The sequence below is a fragment of the Chlorocebus sabaeus genome, chromosome 11 (assembly GCF_047675955.1).
Source record: "Chlorocebus sabaeus isolate Y175 chromosome 11, mChlSab1.0.hap1, whole genome shotgun sequence".
Classification (NCBI taxonomy): Eukaryota; Metazoa; Chordata; class Mammalia; order Primates; family Cercopithecidae; genus Chlorocebus; species Chlorocebus sabaeus.
Genome location: NC_132914.1, coordinates 15295138 through 15317003, shown reverse-complemented (window position 1 = coordinate 15317003; position 21866 = coordinate 15295138). Strand labels below are relative to the sequence as shown.

Sequence of the window (21866 nt, the reverse complement as noted above, 5' to 3'; positions counted from 1 at the left end):
CTGGAAGTAACTTTGATAGAGAGAATTTTAAGTACATGATGTTACATCTGTTTCTTCCACCATTCCTCCCATGCTGTGTGCACCTGCGCCACTTCCACCTTCTAGAATCTTCCATTTTGTTTTTTTGTTTTGTTTTGTTTTTGAGCTGGAGTCTCACTCTGATGCTCCAGCTGGAGTGCAGTGGTGTGATCTCGCCTCACTGCAACCTCTGCCTCCCAGGTTCAAGCTAGTCTCTTGCCTCAATTTCCCAAGTAGCTGGGACTACAGCGGTGTGTCACCATGCCTGGTTCATTTTTCTTGTTTTTTTGGTATAGACAGGGTTTCACCATTTTGGCCAGGCTGGTCTCAAACTCCTGACCTCAAGTGATCCGCCTGCCTTGGCCTCCCAAAGTGCTGGGATTTTGAGCGTGAGCCACCATGCCCAGCTAGAGTCTTCCATTTTGAATGTTAGAAGGAAGAGTCTGTTTGGGGCCACATTAAAGGTTAATCTTGATTCCTTGGCCATATTTTCCAGTAATCAATACAGCAATAAACACTTACCTGAAAGGGCACAATCCCTGTATGCCTCTTATACTTAAGACAATTGCAGTCAGTTAGCTATGTACATCTGTGTAATCCACTATGATTCTGGCTGTAGGTTCTTCCCGGGTTTGAGAACATCCTTTTTGCTCACTCAAGCTGGTACACGTACGCAGCCATGCTCAGGATATATAAACACTGGGACTTCAACATCAAAGATAAAGATACCAGCAGTAGTCGCCTCTCTTTCAGCAGTTACCCAGGTAAATGAATTTAAAGAAACATCTGAGCACTTTGAGTACTATTCCCGGATAAAGCCTTAGTGACTCAGTGTTAACTGCAATGGGAGAAGAAATGTTTAATGGTTAGTATATATTAACAAACAATCTGATTTTCAGAGTGCTTTTGAAGAAATATAGCTCAAATACTTTTATTTAATAGAATGACATAAACAAGGTTACTAGAATTGCCAAATAGAAGACACTTTGTAAATGTAAATGGCTACATCTAAATTTATTTCAACAAATGCCAACTGAGTATGTACCAAGTAGAAGACACTTTGCTAGGCTCTGCAGCAGAAGCAATGAAGACATGGCTGATCCTGCGCTCAGGTACCACCTTGAGGGCCTGTAGTGTTTCTTTTATTTACTGCAATATCCACAGCACTTAACCTTAGTGTGTGGCATCGAGTACTTAATAAATTGCCAAATGAATGGATGAATGAATGTGTAAGTTTATAAACTTTACATTATAGTCAGGAGGACAATATAAAGTGTAATATGACTAAGAGTAATAATATTGCTGAATATGTACTACAAAAGAAGTGTAACCAGTGTTGTCTATTGCAAGGGGGTGAGACTCACATCTGATTGTTGGGGAAAGGAAAGAAAGGATGACCTTTGAGATAGACCATGAAGGATGGCTAGAATTTGAAGAAGTAGAGATAGACGGGAGGACAGTCCCAGTAGAAGAGAGGTTGCAAATTCCTGGGTCTAAATGCAACAGGCAGGTGATGTAAATGAATAAAGCAAGTCTGGTTTAAGAAAACAGAAAGTGGAGGCCGGGCGCGGTGGCTCACGCCTGTAATCCCAGCACTTTGGGAGGCTGAGGCTGGCGGATCATGAGATCAGGAGATTGAGACCATCCTGGCTAAAACGGTGAAACCTCGTCTCTACTAAAAATTCAAAAAAATTACCCGGGTGTGGCGGCGGGTGCCTGAAGTCCCAGCTACTCGGGAGGCTGAGGCAGGAGAATGGTGTGAACCCGGGAGGCGGAGCTTGCAATAAGCCGAGATCGCGCCACTGCACTGCACCCTGGGCGACAGAGCGAGACTCCATCTCAAAAAAAAAAAAAAAAAAAAAAAAGGGAAAGTGGAAACAATTGTAGCAAACATATGACCCATGGAAAGGAGGCAAGGATCAGCTTTCACTGTCTATTCTCCATCCAAGAATTTCCAGATCCTCCAACTTAAGATAAAACCATGTATTTAAAAAAACAGAACTCACTCTGTAAATCCAACAAAGCGTGTGTGTTAGCATGTGTTAGCCCCAGCCTCCTCAGGAAACATTAAGAGCAAAGTCAAGGGGAAAACACTAAACATCTAAGAGTTCAATTGGATACACTGTAACCAAAATGAACTTTAATTACATATCTGTAACTTGTGGGGTGATTATACCAAACACCTGTCATGTCTGTCTACCTTTGTCAGAATATGTTTGGTCTTCCTATCAGAAATTCCTTTTTATTTTTAGAGTCAGGGTCTCACCCTATCACCCAGGCTGAAGTGTAGTGGTACAACGATAGCCCACTGCAGCTTTGACTTCCAGGGCTCAAATGATCCTCTCACCTCAGCCTCCCAAGTAGTTGACACTACAGGCACACATCACCACGTCTGGCTAATTTTTAAAAATATATTTTATTTAGATGGGATCTTGCTACATTGCCCAGGCTGGTCTTAAGCTCCTGGGCTCAAGTGGTCCTCCAGCTTCAGCCTCCCAAAGTGCTGGAATTAAGGTGTGAGCCATCATGTCCAGCCCCTATCAGGAATTCTGACCAAGGGCATAACCCAGTATTTCTCTGTCCTTGTGACCTGATCCTTTCTTTGAAACCACTTTGATTTCATCTTTGTCTTAGTTTGCTTAGTTGTTTTAGCGTTGAGGGGGACTGGGGACTCCTCTGTCTGAGTTAGACTATGCTTTGATTCTTTCACATTCTATTACACTGACATTTAAGGACAGCAAGAGACAGAGCAGTCCAGTATTCTTCCTCTTCCTCGTCTTTGTGATAAAATGCAACATTCAGATGTTATGTGCACTGCTTTGAAATCTCTGTGAAATACAATGCTCTCCAGTAGTGTTAACAGTCCTGGACCCCCGAGGTAGTGATGGAGAAGGTCATGGAAGATTTTCTTATGAAACGTATAATCCCAATAACATTTGCATATGTATCCTTCCAGATGAGATACACAAATAGATATCATAGATAATATGTAGAGCTTTTTGGAGCAATTGAAACTCCAAGAGAGCAAAAGACACTTTTATATATACCCCAAGACATTTTTACAGGAGCCATTGGAACAGTGGGATTCATATTTTCTCTAACTGGGCAGCTTTGTTCTCAGCACCAAACAGGAAAAACATGTGCAGTCTCATTTATGTTACAAATTATTTTATTAAGGGACCAGCAACATTGGATTCATCGAATAGACATGACATAGAACTATGCTTTGCGATGAAGCTCATGTCATCTTAGCTGCTGAGTCCAGAACAAAGCTGGATGGCTTCCTTGTTTTTCTTTGATGGAGGAGTGCCATGGTAAATTGAATAGGTTAGGAGTGTCGAGTCATTTTTTCATCAAAGAACGCAGAGCCTGGAGGCTCTTCAAGATCTGTGCAAGGATATTAAGAATTCCTGAGTCAGTAGTTGAGAATAATGTACTGTGTTTTTGAAATTTGCTAAGAGAGTAGATCTTAAGTATTCTCTCTACACACACGACACACAAAGGTAGCTATGTGAGGTGCTGAATATGTTAATTAGTTGGATTGTGGAAATCATTTCACAGTGTATAGGTGTATCAAAACATCATGTAAACCTTGAATATATACAATTTTTATTGTCAATTATGCCTCAATAAGATTGGAAAAACGAGGATGGAAGTGAAGTTAATTAGGAATTAAGCAAATAACTTGTGTTGACGTAGCAGTTTGTATGTTTGTATTAAAATTAAATGGAGGCAATATAAAAATTAAAAACAAACGAAAAGAATTCCTGAGTCAGAACATACAGATCAACTCAAGAAACGTTCCTGACTTGGCTGAGGCACGTTAGAGATGATGGTAACTGGGATGCTACAACTACCATCACGCTAAAGATACAGAGAATTCTGAGGATTTCATACGCTCCTATCCACCTTTTATGACACATCATGGCCTTCCTGCTAAATTTTTTGGAGTGATCGTCAAGATCATTGCCATGAAAAACACTGAAGCTTCAAGACGGGATATTTTGGGTGTTTTCTGAGGTTTGTAGGAAGGAAAAAGGCAGAGCTTGGACAGCTGCTAAACTCTGAAGTCCAGCTGTTTACTTTGGCGAGCCACATCTTTCTCGCTGTAAAATGAGGCTAATAGAACGCTCGCTTCATACAGTTGTAACCATTATATAGTCTATTCATCCACAATTTTCTGTTAAATTGGGCTAGGCAAAGGATTGTTGATGGAGACCGGCATAGACACAATTCCTACTGTCACAGTTGACTTTCTGTTGAGACGTAGAGGCCAATAAAAAAAAAATGACATTAGAGTGTGATTTTTGTAATAAGAGAAAGACGAGTCTGGGAACATTGAGAAAGCTAAGAGAAAGGAAAATTTAAGTCGAGGCACAAAAGACAAGATAATTTAGCCAAGCCCAATGGGGATACAGAGGTAGAATGTTCCTTGAGGAACAAACAGTATATGGGCAAGAGACAGCATCAAGAAGGCCAGAGAGAGGGAATGAGGCACGACATGAGGCCACTAAAGTGACAAGTGAAAGGGACATGAGTAGATTTGCATTTGTGGATTATCTGGTCAGTTAGAGGAGGACAAGAGAGGCTGCCAGCAGAACATTTAGAAGGCTGATGCAATAATCCAGGCAACTCAAACCATTATATTTTGTAAATGGTCAATCAGCATATGGATGGAAGCTTGATAATCCCTCTTCCAGAGGATAACACATATGACTGCTGAATTACTGAAACACAACACAACGTTATGTGTCCTCCTGTTGTCCTTGCAAAAATCCTTGAGGGATAATTACCTAATAAGAATTGTCAGGACACTCCCCAAATTGTACTCTAGCATAGGAGAATAGAAGGAATAACGGTAATCCTTCACGTTTATCAATAATACAAAAGGATTTGCTGCCTTCAGTACGCCCAAACGTATTGAAGCCAGTCTCATGCTATACGTTCACCAGAGCCTCAGTTCATTCCATAAAAATAGAGGTGGTTATAGGTTAAGAAAACTGTATAATTTTTATTAAGTTAGAAAGAATTTAAGGTGATTTGGTTGTTTAACAGGCTTGGTCTTTTTTAGTCATTTCTAAAAATACAAACTGGAGATTGAGGAAATTATTTCACCTAAAGAGGCTAACATGCAATACCCAGGGAAGGTCAAAAGTATACCAAAGTATACCAGGTGCTGATAACCTTAGTACCACCCTTAGGTCTGGGCACAGGAACCCCCACCCTCCCAGCTTGGAATTACCTTACTGAAAATTACCTAAATCCCCCTCCAGCATCCTGAGACTGGCCAGGCTGGCAGTATCTTGACCTGTGTCTCTGGGCACCCAGTTTAGACATGCCCAGGATGTCTCTGGGCATCCTTTCCAGAAAATTTCTAAGTCCCCCTGTAGCGCCCAAGACTGACCAAGATGGCTGAGCCATCCAGGTCAGCTTCTCTGAGCCCAGAAAACAATGCACATGGGCCTTTGTCCCACATCTCCCTATCTGGGGGCTCTTCTCCTCCACTCCTGCCCACACATGGGTTCAACAAGATGCCCCAAGGAGCTCTGGGACTCAAGCCTATGGCCTGGTCCTGGTAAGCAGATTCCTCTACTTGGCCCTCACAGTATATATTTTTTGCAAGATGGTGCATAGCCTAGCTATCAGAATGGCGGTCACGATGACCTGGGGTGGCTCTCATGTCAGAGCACATGTTCAGGGATCTATGCTACTGAAAGCCACCTCTTACCCTTGGGTTTCAGCATGCAGCAGGGGAGGACAGTAAACTGAAAGCGAACTTCGACCTATGAGCTCCACATCTGGCCCCTGTGGTGGCCTCCTCACCCCTGCAGCTGTGCACCGTGTGTCAGGCAGTCCTTGGGGCAGGCTAGGCCTGGCCCCTCTGAGGCCTTTTGAGAACCTTGCTCTACAACACAAACAGGCCTTTGTAGCAAATCTTTTGCTGCAGTCGATGATGTGACTTCCTACTGTCTTGAGTCAGTCTTAAAACAGAGGGATTTTTCTTGTGGGATTGGGACAGCTCTTCCAGCTTGGCTTACAGGCTTCTCACTTATCCTGCCCACTGGTACCCGTGGGTGAGGAGTGAAGGTGGCGGAGGGTACAGCATGAAAAGAGATTAGGCTCATGAAGACTTGATTTGACTTAAATTGTGAAGACTTAAATTATGAAGACTTTGCTTAAATTTTCCTGGGGCTTGGAGCCTATTCTTTTATCTTCTTATGTACCTACTTACAAGTACATGCACTTAACATTTAAACAGGCTAAGCAGGCTCATACCTGTAATCCTAGCAGTTTGGGAGGCCAAGGCAGGTGGATTGTCTTAAGCTCAGGAGTTCAAGACCAGCATGGGCATCATGGCAAGACCCCGTCTCTGCAAAAATACAAAAAAATTAGCCAAATGTTGGCAGCTCATGCCTGTAATCCCAGCTGCTCAGGAGGCTGAGGCTGAAGAACAGTTTGAGCCAGGGAAGCAGAGGTTGCAGGGAGCCAAGATAGCACCATTGCACTTCAGCCTGGGGGACAAAGTGTGGCCTCATCTCAACAACAACAGCAACAACAGCAACAACAACAAAGAGATTACATTCTAGGGAGGCAGCAATTAGCCTAAAGAGTCCAACAGAAAACATGTTGATCTGTGTTTACACCGTAAAATTCCCCGTGTAGCTTTAGTGATCATAAAACAAATTATCATTCACAATTTTTTTAACACTCTGGTAAGACTTGCGTTTGTGATCAACATAAACAAAGCATAACAAGGATTTTTGAGTCATTAGAAGCCAGGATTCACAGGTGGCGTGATAGCTGTTGCAGAGTCATTAAGAGAATGGTGTTAGGGAACTGCAGAGGCAAGGAGATCTGTGTTGTTTGAATACAAACGGGTTCCAAAAAGTCATGGTTTTGTAATAACAGTATTGCTACCTTTTTCTCATGACAAAAAATAGGAACTTAGCCAGGAACAATGCATTTAATAATAAAGAATACAAAGAGATGGTACCTGGATACTATAAAGAATCTTCACATGCACTGATTGGACAATAGACAAAACAGTGCCTTTCTCTGCCCACCATCCTAAATCTTCAATGAGAAATCATCACACCTCACATGTACCTATGAATTTTTAAATATATGTTTTTAATCAAATTGTTTGTATAGGCAGGGGTCCTGTTAAACAAACAAACAAACAAAAACACTTGCCTGAGGCAGTGGATACCCCAAAAAAAGTGACTTTGAATAGCCTTGTTCTAGAAGTTTCTGTCCCTAACAAGAAGGGTTTTGAATACATGGTCTGTTTTGCCTAGCAACTGCTGAGGCTAAGTAAGGAAGGTAAAAGCCCTGCACCAGCCCTCCCCATACATGTACTTATTTTGGCAATACAAATCAATAATCAAGGAGGTAAGACAAAGAGATAAATCACTAGAGGATGATGGCACTGAAATGGCAGCCAATACAACTGTGTGAAGACCTCAGCACAAAGATCTGATAGTTTTAACCAATTCAGAGAAAATTCACTTGTCAACAGCATTGAGTCTTCCAATCCACTAATATAATCTATTTGTTTATTTAGGTCTTTAATTTGAGTCATATCGTGTAGTTTTCAGTATTTAGGTCTTACATACCTTTAAGTAAGTTAAATCCTAAGTTATGTTTGATGCTCCTGTAATCAAGATTTTATTTAATTCTTTTTTCAGTTGTTTGTTCTCATGTATATTTATTGATTACCCATTGCTACATAACAAATTGCTCCAAAAATTAGTGGCTAAAAACAATAATGATTTAATTACTCATGGTTTCTGTGGATCAGGAATTTAGATAGGGCACAGTGAGGATAATCTGTCTCTCCTATGACCGGGGCCTCAGCTGGAAGACTCAAAGACTGAAGGGCTGAAATCTCTGATAGCTTAACTGAGACTGGAGTATGGGCTTCCAAAGCGACTTACTAACATAGCTGACAGGGTAGTGCTGGCAATTGGTTCCTCTTCACTTGGGCCTTTCCTCAGAACTGCTTGAGTGTCCTTCATGGCAAGACCCCTGGCTTCCTCCAGACCAAGCCATCCAAAAGAACAAGGGAGAAATAGTAATGCCTATTGTGACCTCACCTCAGACGTCAACACTCACTTCCACCAGGTTCTATTAATTAGAAGCAAGGTATTATGACCAGCCCACAATCAAGGAAAGGGAATTAGAATCCACCTTTTAAAGGGAAGGGTGCCAAATAATTTGTGGAAATTTGAAAACTACCACAATATAGTATGACTTTTTTTGTACATTATTATCCTGAGATCTTTTTAAATTCACATATTACTTCTAGTAGCTTTTTTATAGATTCCTTAGGATGTTCTATATATACAATCATGTCATCTCTAAATAAAGACAGTCTGACTTCTCCCATCCCTTGTATGTCTTTGTTTTTTTTTTGTATGATTGTGCTGGAGAAGACCTCCAGAATAATGGAGACCGTAAGTGGTGAGCATGGAAATCCTTGCCCAATTCCTGACCTGGGGTGAAAAGTATTGTCTTTCACCATTAAGTATGATGTTAACTGCAGATTTTTTGTAGATGCCCTTTGTAATGTTAAGGAAGGTTCCTGCTCTTCCTACTTTATTTAATATTTTTATCAATATTAAATAAATGTTGCATTTTTCTGAATTCTTTCTCAGCAACTGTTGAAAGGATCATACAAATTTTTTCCTTTGTTAATATAATGAGTTACATTGATTGATTTTCAGATGTTAAACCACTTGAAATTCCTGGGTTAATCCTCACTTAGCCATGATGTGTTATTCTTTGTATTTATTTTTAGTTCAATTTACTAACATGTGTTAATGATTTTTTTCATTTACATTCATCAGACATACTAGTTTGTAGTTTACTTTTCTTATGATGGTTTTGGTTTTAGGATAAGCTTATCCTCATATCCTAAATTTGGAATTATTTCTTTCTCCTAATTTTTTTAAGAGCATGTATAGAATTGGGATTATTTTGCTTTATTTATTTATTTATTTATTTATTTATTTATTTATTTTTAAAGACAGGGTCTCACTCTGTCACCCAGGCTGGAGTACAGTGGTGTGAACATAGCTCACTGCAGCCTCAAACTCTTAGGCTGAAGTGATCCTCCTGCCTTGGTTTCCCAAAATGCTGAGACTACAGGTGTGAGCCACTATGCCCAGCCCATTTTCTTCTTTAAGTGTTTAATAGAATTCACAAGTGAAGCTACCTAGACATGAAGGTTTTTATTAGTTGAAAAGTTATTAATTGTAAATTTAATTTCTTTCACTGCTACAGGACTATTTCAGTTTTCTAACTCTTCTTGAGTTAGTTTTAAAAATGTGTCTTTCAAGGAATTTATCCCTTCTTTCTAAGTTATTCTAAGTTTATTGATATGAAGCTATTTATAATATTTTTCTTAACCTCTTAATGTCTGTAGGATGTGTAAAGTCCCCATTATCATTCATGATATTGTCCATTTTTCTTCTTTATTAAGATAAAATTTCCATTTTTATCTTTATTTTCTTTCTTCTACTTACTTTGCATTTAATTTGTAATTTTTTCTAGCTTCTTAATGCAGAAAACTAGATAACTGATTTTCATCTTTCTATCATAAGCAAAAAAATGATAAATTTTCCAATAAGCAGTACTTTTGGTGCATCTGACAAATTTTGATATATTTTGTGTTCATTTTTATTCCATTTGGAATATTTTTTAATTTATCACATGATTTATTTAATCCATAGCTTGTTTGAAAGTGTATTGTTTAATTTCCAAAAATTTACAGATTTTTCAGATCTTTGTCACTATTTTCCAATTTTCTATGGAAATTTATTTCCATAGAAATAATCATAAATTAATTGGAAATAAATTTCCATTTTCTAATTTATTCTGAGATCAGAGCATATTTTGTATGATTTCAATTTTTTTTTTAACTTTATTGAGACCTGTGTTATGGCTCAGCATGAGTCTATCTCAATGAACGCTTCATATGCAGTAGAAAATAATGTAAATTCTAGTATTTCTGAGTGTAGTGTTCTGTAAATGTCAGTCAGTGCAAGTTAATTGATAGTGCAATTCACATCATCTATTTTCTTAACTGACTTTCTATTTGTTAATCATTTACTACAAAATAAATATTTATACCTCCACTATAATTGTTAATTTGTCTATTTCTCATTTTCTTATCCTTTTTCTCTAATCCCATGGCAGATTATATTTCTCATTTCATTTCTGGTAGTTTTGCTTTATGCATTTTGATACTCTATCATTTAACACCTACATTCATAAGTATAGTATATTCCTACTATATGGACCCTTTTATCATTATGAAATGTCTTTTTTTTTGTCTCTAGGACAACTCCTTGTCTTAATGTCTACATTGCCTTATATTAATATAACCACTCCAACTTTTTTATGCTTACTGTTTTCATACCAGCAATTTTATTTACACAGCAAGAACATACAGGTATCTGTTATAAATGTCAGAGATCATCTCTACATTTCAGATCTTGACTCAGTTTAAGGGCCAGCAAAGGAAGGTTTTTTTCTTTCCATTAAGTTTCTTGCCTCTGTTTTTTCTTGTAAAAAGTGTGAGTACTAGCAGGTGCATTACCATAGCATGTCTTTAATTTCCAATTTGAAATCAGATGTGCTGGAGAAAAGTGCATCATAAGTTTTTGTTTTTGTTGTTTTTCCCCTTACAAATTCAAAAGACGAGAATAATGGTAGTCATCTGGAAAAAGTAAATTATACTTTTGAAACTGATGGCTATACTTTTGAAACTGATGCTTAATGACAGCAGTGATTTTTAAGTATGGTAACAAACGTTTTGGGAGCATGTATCCTCTGTCAAGGTGGTACTAGTAACAGATTCAAAGTAGTGCCATATCGTATCAGACTGATGTGGGGTGTTTTATGCTTGAGATCAGCTGGTGAGCCTGTTGTTCCTTCGTAAATTGGTGCTGTAAGCTAAAGTTAACATATTCATATTTTTCCTGCCAATAGTCCTTCACAAATAACTGGTCATAAACTAAAAAAAAAAATCTGCAATATAAATGTGTTGTCTATTAGAGATGGAGCTAGATGTCTTAAGGACTTCTAAGTATATCTTAAAAGTTATAATGTAGTAGTTCATACTAAGAATCATCTGGAGAATTTTAACAAAATACGTGTATGTTCTAAACCTCATCACTACCCCATAAATGCAGCTTAGGTCTGTAAGTCTGAAGCAGTATGTGTATCCGGGTGTTTTTCTTTTTTCTTTCTTCTTTTTTTTGAGATGAGTTTTGCTCTTGTTGCCAAGGCTGGAGTGCAATGGCGCGATTTAGCTCACCGCAACTTCCACCTCCCGGGTTCAAGCGATTCTCCCGCCTCACCCTCCCAAATAGCTGGGATTACAAGCATGCTATGAGATGGTGTTTCTCCATGTTGGTCAAGCTGGTCTCCAACTCCCGACCTCGGGATCTGCCTGCCTCGGCCTCCCAAAGTGCTGGGATTACAGGCATGAGCCACCATGCCCGGCCTTCGGTATTTTTCTTTCAGCTCCTCCAGTACTTTCATACTATTCTGATATATTTTGTTGGTATGAAGCTATGAAGCAAAAGTAGCTATTACCAATGCATACATACAGTATATTGGTTTTAAGTTCCACCTCAAAGTGAATCTTAGAGCCTAGTGTAAGTGTTCCACTTTAGAGATGTACTTTAATTACTACTGTGCAAATTAAGGGAAATTTACGTCATCACTTGATTTTCTAAAACCTAAAAGGAACTGGCCATCATTACGAAGTCTTTCTAGATAATCAAGGGTAGATGGCTGGGTTTTTTTCTTTTTTTCTTTCTTTCTTTTTTTTTTTTTTGAGATGGAGCCTCGCTCTGTCGCCCAGGCTCTAGTGCAGTGGTGCGATCTTGGCTCACTGCAAGCTCCGCCTCCCGGGTTCACGCCATTCTCCTGCCTCAGCCTCCTGAGTAGCTGGGACTACAGGCCCCCGCCACCACGCCCGGCTAATTTTTTGTATTTTTAGTAGAGACGGGATTTCATCATGTTAACCAGGATGGTCTCGATCTCCTGACCTCGTGATCTGCCCGCCTGATGGCTGTTTTTAATGTGGCAATTAATGTAGGCATTTCTGCTTTCAGGTTCAAATGTGAATCAAAGCATATTTTAATTTGCTAGCACAAATGGAATGTCTTTACTTTCAAACTATTTGTGGTTTTGCGTTTGCTGTATGTCTTTTGTAGACAGATAATTAGTACATTTTGCTTTCTTTTCTATCAAGTTTGAGTCTCTTACTTTTGATGGAAGTGTTTGGTCCATTTACATTTACTGTAAATATTTATATATTTAGATTTAAGTCTGCCATTTCACTATTTAGTTCATTTCATCTCTATTTTGTTTCTCTGTTCCTCCGTTCCTGTCTTCTTTTGTGTTAAACATTTTAACAAAGATTTTCTAACAAAATAGTCTATATTTTAATACTCCAGTTGGCTTTCTAGCTATATTTATTGGCATTTTTAAAATTGTTGTCCCTGGGGCTTGTGATATGCATCTTTAACTCATCACAATTTACGTAAAGTTAATAAGCAATTATGTCTACTAAAAAGTATATAGGAACTTAAAATGGTAATTATCCCATTTAGTGCCTTCCATCCTTTATGCTATTGTTGTCATATATATGCTACATCTATGTATGTTATAAATACACCAATATGGTGTTAAGATTTTTTACTTAAAAACTTACTGTCTTTTAAAAAATTAAAACAAGAAGTGTGTGTGTGTGTGTGTGTGTGTGTGTGTTGAGAAGTAAGCTGTTAATTATATTCTTTTCTGCTCAAATTTTTTTCTGCATTTAGATTTTTGGTGACTTCAGTTTTCTGGCGGGCTAACTCTGGTCTTCTTTGTGGTTATTTTAAGTTTGTTGTGCTGATAGGAACTGTAAATTAATGTTTTTCATTAAAGGTAGGGCTTTTTCACCACTTATAGCTTCACATACTTTTTCCTCTTTTCTCTCTCTTCTCCCTCTGGGACTCCAGTCAATTATTCATCAGATGCTAAACATTTTTGCACAAATCTCTGGGGCTTTGTAAATTTTATGTAGTTTTTATTTTTTTCTCTCTGTTTTTCAGATTGGATGATTCCCATTAATCTTCTATCTTCAGGTTTTCTTTGTTTTATTTTTTCTTTTTAAATTTTATTTATTTATTTTGAGATGGAGTTTCACTCTTGTTGCCCAGGATGGAGTGCAGTGACGTGATAGTTCACTGCAACCTCCACCTCCTGGGTTCAAGTGATTCTCCTGCCTCAGCCTCCCAAGTAGCTGGGATAACAGGCATGCGCCACCATGCCTGGCTGATCTTGTATTTTTAGTAGAGACAAAGTTTCACCATGTTGGCCAGGCTGGTTTCCAACTCCCGACCTCAGGTGATCCGCCTGTCTTGGCCTCCCAAAGTGCTAGGATTACAGGTGTGAGCCACCGCGCCCAGCCACAATCTTCAAGTTTTCTATTTCCTTCTTCTGCCATCTCAAATTTACTGTTGAAGTATACAGTGAATTTTTCATTTCATTTACTGTACTTTTCAGGTCTAGAATTTCAATTTTGTTCTTTTTTTAACTTCTAATTTTATGTTGAGATTCCCTCTCTGGTAAATCTTAATACTATATTTTCCTGTTTTGTCTTTTTCCACTAAACCCAATATCAAGGCCTACTTGGAAACAGTTTCCAGTGACTTAAGTGTGGGGTCATATTTTCCTTTTTCTTTGGAGGTGACAAATATAGCAAATACCATGACTTGATCATTACACAATGTATATATATATTTAGTATATTCTTCACCACAAACATTTATCAATTCCTTATGGTAAGAACATTCAAAATCCTCTTTTATAGTTATTTTGAAATATGTAATACAATATTGTTAACTATAGTGCCTGGTAATTTTTGGTTGAAATCTGGACTTCAAAAATAGCACACCATAGTGTCTCTGAATGTGTATTTTTGAGAATTATGTTTTATTTTATTTTTAATTGACATATAATTGTACATATTTATAGGATACAGTGTGATGTTTTGATGCATGTATACATTGTGTAGTGAACAAATCATGGTATTTAGAATATTCATCACTTCAAACATTTATCACTTTCTAATGGTAAGGACATTCAAAAATCTCTTTTAGTTATTTGAAATATATAATATAATATTGTTAACTATAGTAAGCCTACTGTGCAATAGAATACCAGAACTTTTTCCTTCTGTCTAACTGTAATTTTGTACCTGTTGATTAAACCCTTCCCACCTTGCCTACCCTCCCCAGCTGCTGGTAAGCATTGTCCTACTCTACACTTGTATGTGATCGGCTTTTATAGATTCCACATCTGAGTGAGATTGTTCAGTATTTGTCTTTCTGTGCCTGGCTTATTTCATTTAACAAAATGCCCCCAGGGCTCATCCACATTGCCACCTATGACCTAATTCGATTCTTTTTATGGCTGAATAGTATTCCATTATACATATATGTATCACATTTTCTTTATCCAGTCATCTGTTGACAGACATATAGGTTGATTCCATATCTTGACTATTGTGAATAGTGCTGCAATAAGCATGAGAGTGTAGATATCTCTTTAATATACTTATTTCATTTCCTTTGGATAAATACCCAGCAAGGGGTCTAGTTTCATTCCTCTCCATGTAGATATCCAGTTTTCTGAGCACCATTTATCAAAGAGAATTTTTTCCAATGTGTGTTCTTAGTTTCTTTGCCAAAAATCAATTTGCTGTAAGTGTGTGAATTTATTTCTGTATTTTTTATTCTATCCCATTAGTACATATGTCTATTTTTATGCCAGTACTATGCTGTTTTGGTTATTATAACTTTGTAGTATATTTTGAAGCCAGGTAGTGTGATGTTTCCAGTTTCGTTTTTTTTGCTCAAGATTGCTTTGACTCTTTGGGGTCTTTTGAGGTTCCATACAAATTTAAAGATTTTTTTTCTCTTTTAATGAAGAATGTCATTGGTATTTTGATAGAGCTTGCACTGAATCTGTATATTGCTTTGATTAGTATGGACATTTTAAAAAGTATACCTCAAATCCTTAAACATGGAATATCTTTCCATTTGTATCCTCTTCATTTCTTTTGTCAACATTTTATAGTTTTCATCATAAAGATCTTTCACCTCCTTAGTTAAGTGTTTGTTTTTGTAGCTGTAGTAAATGGAATTGCTTTATTTTTTTTCTGATTGTCTGCTATTGTCATAAAGAAATGTTATAGATTTTCGTATATTTATTTTGTATCCTGCAACTGTACTCAATTTACTTATTAGTTCTAGTAGTATTTTGGTGAAGTTTTCAGGGTTTTCCCTATATATAAGATTATGTCATTTGGAAGCAGGGACAGTTTGATTTCTGCCTTTTCAATTTGGATGCCTTTTTTATCTTTCTCTTGCCTGATTGCTTTGGCTAGGACCTCCAGTATTATGTTAAATAAAAGTGGTGCATTTGTGTCTTGTTCCAGATCTTAGAGGAAAAGCTTTCAACTTTTCCCCATTCAGTATGATGCTAGCTGTGAATTTGTTATATATGGGCTTTATTGTGTTGAGTTGTCTTTCTTATATATCTATTTTGTTGAGAGTGTTTATCATGAGGGGATGTTGAATTTTTTAAAATGTCTTTTCTAGATCAGTAGATTCAACATCCCTTCAGGGGTTTGTTCTTGATTCTGTTAATGTGATGTATTATGTTTATTGATTTGCATATATTGAACCATCCTTGCATCCCTGGAACGAATCCCATTTATTATGGTGAGTGACTTTTTTTAATGTGCTATTGAATTCAGTTTTTAAATATTTTTTTGAGGAGTTTTGTATCTATATTTATTAGGGATATTGGCCCATAGATTTCTTTCTTTGTTGTGTCCTTGTCAGGTTTTGTAATCAGGGTGATGCTGGTCTCATAGAAAGATATTGGAAGTATTCCCTCCTCTTCATGTCTTTTGAATAGTCTTCAAAGGATAGGTATTAGTTCTTCTTTAATGTTTTGTAAAACTCATCAGTGAGGCCATTGGGGCCTCAGCTTTTCTTTTGTGGAAGACTTTTTATTACTAATTCAATCTCATTACTTGTTATTGGTCGGTTCAAATTTTTTATTTCTTCATGATTCAATTTTGGTAAGTTTTATGTGCCCAGGAATTTATTCATTTCTTCTAAGTTTTCATATTTGTTGGCATAGAGTTCTCCATATCACTCTCAAAACTTAGGAAGTTTCTGCTATTATTTTGTTAAGCTTTCTGTGCCCTTCTCCATCTCTTCTCCCTCTCAAGTTTCTTTTTTTTTTTTTTTTTTTTTTTTTTTTGAGATGGAGTCTGGCTCTGTCGCCCAAGCTGGAGTGCAGTGGTGCAGTGGTGCAATCTCGGCTCACTGCAAGCTCCACCTCCCGGGTTTATGCCATTCTCCTGCCTCAGCCTCCCCAGTAGCTGGGACTACAGGCGCCCACCACCACGCCTGGCTAATTTTTGGTATTTTTAGTAGAGATGGGGTTTCACCGTATTAGCCAGGATGGTCTCGATCTCCTGACCTCGTGATCCGCCCGCCTCAGCCTCCCAAAGTGCTGGGATTACAGGCGTGAGCCACCACGCCCGGCCTCAAGTTTCTATAGTGTGAAAATGTGTTTACTGAAAGGTGTCTCATAGGTCTCGTAGGCTTTCTTCATTCTTCAGATGAAGAGCCGTCTTCAGTTCAGAAATTCTTTATTCTGCTTGGTGTAGTCTGCTGTTGGAAGTTTCTATTATATTTTTTCTTTCATTCATTAAAGTCTTCAGCTCCAAGATTTTTTTTAAATGATATCTCTGTTGAATTTTTTATTCATATCATGAATTGCTTTTCTGATTTTATTGAATTGCCTATCTATATTCTCTTGAATCTCACTGATTTTCCTTAAGATCATATTTAAAATGTTTTTTATGCAATTAGTAAATTGCCATTTCTTTAAGGTCAGTTATTGGAGAGTTATTGTGTTTTTTTGGTGGTGTCATGTTTTCTTGCTTTTTCATATTTCTTGTGTCCCTGCATTGATGTCTGGGCATCTGATAGAATGGATGCCTCTTCCAGTTTTATAGAGTTGTTATCATAAGGAAAGATTTTTGCCTGCAGATGTGTCCAAAGGTGTCGGTTGTGTAGGGTGCATTGGCTTTGGTTCCAGGTGGATGCAGGAGTGTAGTCACCATGCAGTTTTTTCAGCTGTAGTCAATGTTAGCAATTTCTATGGATGCCTCAGCGGCATCCTAGCCTGCAGGAGTTTGTATGGCAGCGCTGTCAAGTCATATGCATGGCCTTTCTGCCAGTGGCAGGGGTGCCAGTTTGTTTCATGCACCATGGGTGCACAAGGCCTACTCCAATAGGATTAGACAGTCTCTCCTCTGGGGGCAGGAGTGCCAGGCTGTTACACACAAGTACATAGGGACTGCTCCTTCTGGGTAAGGTGTGGCCTCCCTGCTGGGTAGGATCATCTGTTCCTTGGGGGTCAGGACAGCACATGGGCTCAGGCACCAAGGTTATGGCTGTTTCACTGGGCCTACGCTCTGAGTAATTGAGGTTGAGGTGCTGCAGCCACAGGGTTGGGGAAGATGGAGTGCCTCCTAGGCAGCATGGATAGGAACAGAGAGGCAGCATGGATAGGTGGATAGGAAACAGTAGCTGCTCGACTGGTGAGTGGTGTGCTACTGTTTACAAGCACAGTGTACTTGCAGCAGAGCCTCAGGATGGGGAGAAACAAACAGTGGTTACTGGTCCTCCAGAGCACAGTGCACTGTAGTAGTGGCGCCGGTCTCAAGATGGTGCTGTACCTCAGCAGCTTAGATCACAGAGGAGAAGGTGGCACAGTGTGGGCTCATTCTTTATAATACAGCCATGTGAATGCCAGGCAGCTCCCTGGAATGGGTTCACGGCTTGTGAAAACTGCAGAATTCTCAAGCAGCAAAGACTAGGTGTTTGCATCTTTAATGGAGATTGCTGCGAGTTCTCCTGCTCACCTTTTCTCCATAGGGAGACTGCCTCCTGGTTTCATAGCAATCGTGACTGGGAAGACGGAGTGGCAAAGGCAGAACGTTTCACTCTTTTTTTTATGCAGCCATCCCAAGTCTCCATGCTCCACTGGGTCTCTGCAACTCCCTTATTGTACTCCTTTGGAACACTTTAGTGTTCTCCTTTGGATACTCTAGTCAAAATAGAGTTGTTTATTCATCATTTTGGTTCTTTTTTTTTTGTAGGGAAATGAATGTTAGACGCCTCTAGTCAGACATCTTGCTGAAGTCACTCGTTTTACTTTTTGTTTTTAACAGGCAATTACCTTGTCTGCACTCACACTTCAACGTACGTCACCTGCACGGTGTGCAGCAACCAATGTCCTTCCTCAGTGTTGCTTACTTCCAGCTGCTGCTTCAACCTGGTCCTCTGGGGGTTGCTCCTGCATCTGTGTAATTTAGCAGCCAGTGAAAGATGTTGGCAGCACATATTCATATTACAGAGCTAACTCTCTTTGTGATTTCCTTATCCTCAGGTTTCCCCTATATTCCCATTTGGCTTTCCAGTTCTTACCTTTGACCTCTGACAGCTTGAGGAATTTGAGCTGCATATGAGTTGGGAACCCTGGCAGTGTTAAGTTGCAGCAAACTCACCTATCTCAATTCTAGAGCAATTCTGTCTTACAAGGGAAAACCTTCTCGTTTCTTTCTGTTTTTACCCTGGGCTCCCTGGCGTTTCCCGCATTCCATGCACAGTTAGTGGTCAGTCAGGGAACTGGACAGAGTTCATATTCAGATTTTGAATCTCTGCTCTTCTTGTAGTTCTCTTGCTCCCAAAATTTTCCTCTTAAATTCTCAGCTGTTGTGCAACACTAGATTTTGACCTCGCCATTTCAAGCCAGAATGACTGTAGTTTTCCATAACTAAAGTTGGGTATGGGCTATGTATTAGTTTTCTGAGGCTGCCATGACAAACACTGGGTGGCTTAAACAACCAGAAATTAATTATTCTCCCAGTTCTAGAGGCTAAGAGTCCGAGATCAAGATATTGACAGGTTTGGTTTATCTCTTTGACTTACAGATGGCCACCCTCTCACTGTGTTCTCACACGGCCTTTTCTCTGTATGTGCATATACCTGGCATCACTTCCTGTTTTTTTTCTTATTTATGTTTTTATTTTTTTATTTTTTTGAGATGGAGTTTCACTCTGTCACCCAGGCTGGAGTGCAGTGGCATGATCCCAGCTCACTGCAACCTCCGCCTCCCAGGTTGAGGTGATTCTCCGGCCTCAGCCTCCCAAGTACCTGGGACTACAGGTGTGTGCCACCATACCTGGCTAATTTTTTGTATTTTTAGTAAAGATGGGGTTTCACTGTTAGACAGGATGGTCTCGATCTCCTTACCTCGTGATCCACCTGCCTTGGCCTCCCAAAGTGCTGGGATTACAGGCGCGAGCCACTGCGCCCGGCCCACTTCCTCTTATTATAAGGACACAGGTCATGTTGAATTAGAGTTTGCCCATAAGACCTCAGTTGACCTTAATTACCTTTTTAATGCTCTGTATCCAAATATAGTCTATTTTCAGGTACTGGGGGTTAATACTTCAACATATGAATTTTGAGGAAACAGAATTCAGTTCATATCAGGGGTTTAGGAATACATGCAGGCAAGGAAGCCTCATACTCCAGCTTAACCAGTGCTGTACTAACGTTCTGTTTCTCCCTGCCTTTGGTCATTCCTAGTATCTTCAAATCATTGCTTTAAATAATTTTATACAGTTTTATAATTATTATTTGTGGGAAAATCACTCAATTTTATCATGCTGCTATTATTGGAATACTCACCCTTGATACCAGCTTTTTTTAAATTTTTTTATTTTTTTTTGGCCAGGTAATACATAATACCCTAGTGCTTCTCATATTAACAAAGAGTAGCACAAGAGCTCCTTTTAGATGGTTTTACTAACCTTCAGGACAAGTCAGTCATCTCTCCTTTGAGCTTCCTAGGTACCCTGTGCATAATTTCTTCAGAGCCCATATTCTGTATTCATGTCTGTGTCCCTGGAGGGGCACAGAGCCTTGCATATTATAATCATTGAATAAATATTTATGGAAGGAAGTAGAAAAGAAGGAAGGAAGGAAGAAGGATTAGAGGAAAATCAGAAAGGAAGGAGATAGATGATGTCCGCTTTGATGTGGACATGGTAGGAACTGTAGGAAAGAAAGATGGGCAATAAAACAAGGAGGAGGTGGGGACTGCCTAAGAGATCACACTTCCTATTGTAACTTGCTTTCTATTCATCCTGCCCTCCCTTTCATACCCTGGATTTGAGAACAGGATTCTAAGATGTTCAGGAATTGTAAACAAGGGACTTCAGATGCAAAACCTACGTGTTTAGCACAGGACTTGTTACTTGAAGAGAATCCTTTGTAGTAACCAGATGATAAATAACATGAATGGGATCTGACTAGTTTTATGGGAATTATGCAGAATTTAAATTTTAAATAAATTACTATAAGCTTGTGTTCAACTTGTTATTAAATAGAAAGGAAAACAAAAATCCTGAATATGTGTTTAGCCCCTGCCACGTACCCAGCTCTGTCCCTGACACTATGCTAAACATTTTGTTTTTGTTTGTTTGTGGGCTTTTGCTTTCTCAGACAGGGTCTCACTCTGTCACCCAGGATGGAGTGCAGTGGTGTGATCTTGGCTCACTGCAACTTCCGCCTCCCAGGTTCAAGCGATTCTCATGCCTCAGCTCCCGAGTAGCTGGGATTACAGGAGTGTGTGACCACGCCTGGCTAATTTTTGTATTTTTAGTAGAGACGTGGTTTCACCATGTTGGCCAGGCTGGTCTCGAACTCCTGGCCTCAAGTGATCCACCTGCCTCAGCCACCCAAAGTGCCGGAATTACAGGCATGAGCCACGGTGCCGGACCAACATTTTGTTTTTATTATGTCATTTAATGTTCATAAAAACCTAACAAGAAGGGTATTTTTAAAATCAGCTGTCCACCATTAATTTCTAGTACTGTATTTTCTTAACAAGCATACAAAACATCAAACTTCTCTTTAGACAAAGCACAGTTCTTTGACATACTTTACACAAAACAGTCTGAGTCTGTAGCACGTTAATGCAGTGAAGAGGCAAATTATACTGATTTTTACAAATTCTACCTTCCATAAGAAGCCTCAAGGAGGGTATTTTGTCTGCATTTTAAAAATAAACAGTTAAATAGTAGGCGAGGTTAAATAGTCAAACAGGTCAAGGTCACACAATTCAGTGATTGAGGACTGAGTGCAAAGGCAATCTATCCAACTATAAATATCCATTTCTTTTTTTTTTTTTTTTTTTAGAAATGATTCAGATTTAAATTAAATGGCTAAAACTAAAAGAGCCAGCTGGGTGTGGTGGCTCACACCTGTAATCCCAGCAGTTTTTAAGAGGCCCAGGCGGGAGGATTGCTTGAGCCCAGGAGTTTGAGACCAGGCTGTGCAACATAGCAAGACCCCTGTCTCTACAAAAAAATAAAAAAATTTAGCCAGGTGTGGTGGTGCATGCCTGTAGCCCCAGCTACTCAGGAGGCCTGGTGGTTTGAAGCTGCCCTGACACTTGATCCCGCCACTGCATCCAGCCTGGGCGACAGAGCATGACCTGTCTCAAAACAAAAACACAAACAAAAAACGAAAAGAGCAGTGAACTCAAAGGATTTCCTGCCATGCCTGGTGGGTGGAGCTTCTGTGTGGGAACAAAAGATGGAACCTATTTAAAGTACTTTTTTTTTGAGACTGCGTCTCACTCTGTCGCCCATGCTGGAGTGGAATGGCGCCATCTCAGCTCAC

The 21866-nt window shown here is 39.1% G+C and overlaps 1 protein-coding gene across 1 annotated transcript in view; it reads left to right on the top strand.

The window, feature by feature from the left end:
- Positions 1-21866, top strand: part of PLBD1 (phospholipase B domain containing 1) — a 69249-nt gene that overhangs the window by 33353 nt on the left and 14030 nt on the right. The window contains exon 6 of the mRNA XM_007967737.3: positions 638-782. Within this exon, the coding sequence (XP_007965928.2) occupies positions 638-782 (145 nt within the window). The remainder of the gene's footprint in view (positions 1-637; positions 783-21866) is intronic.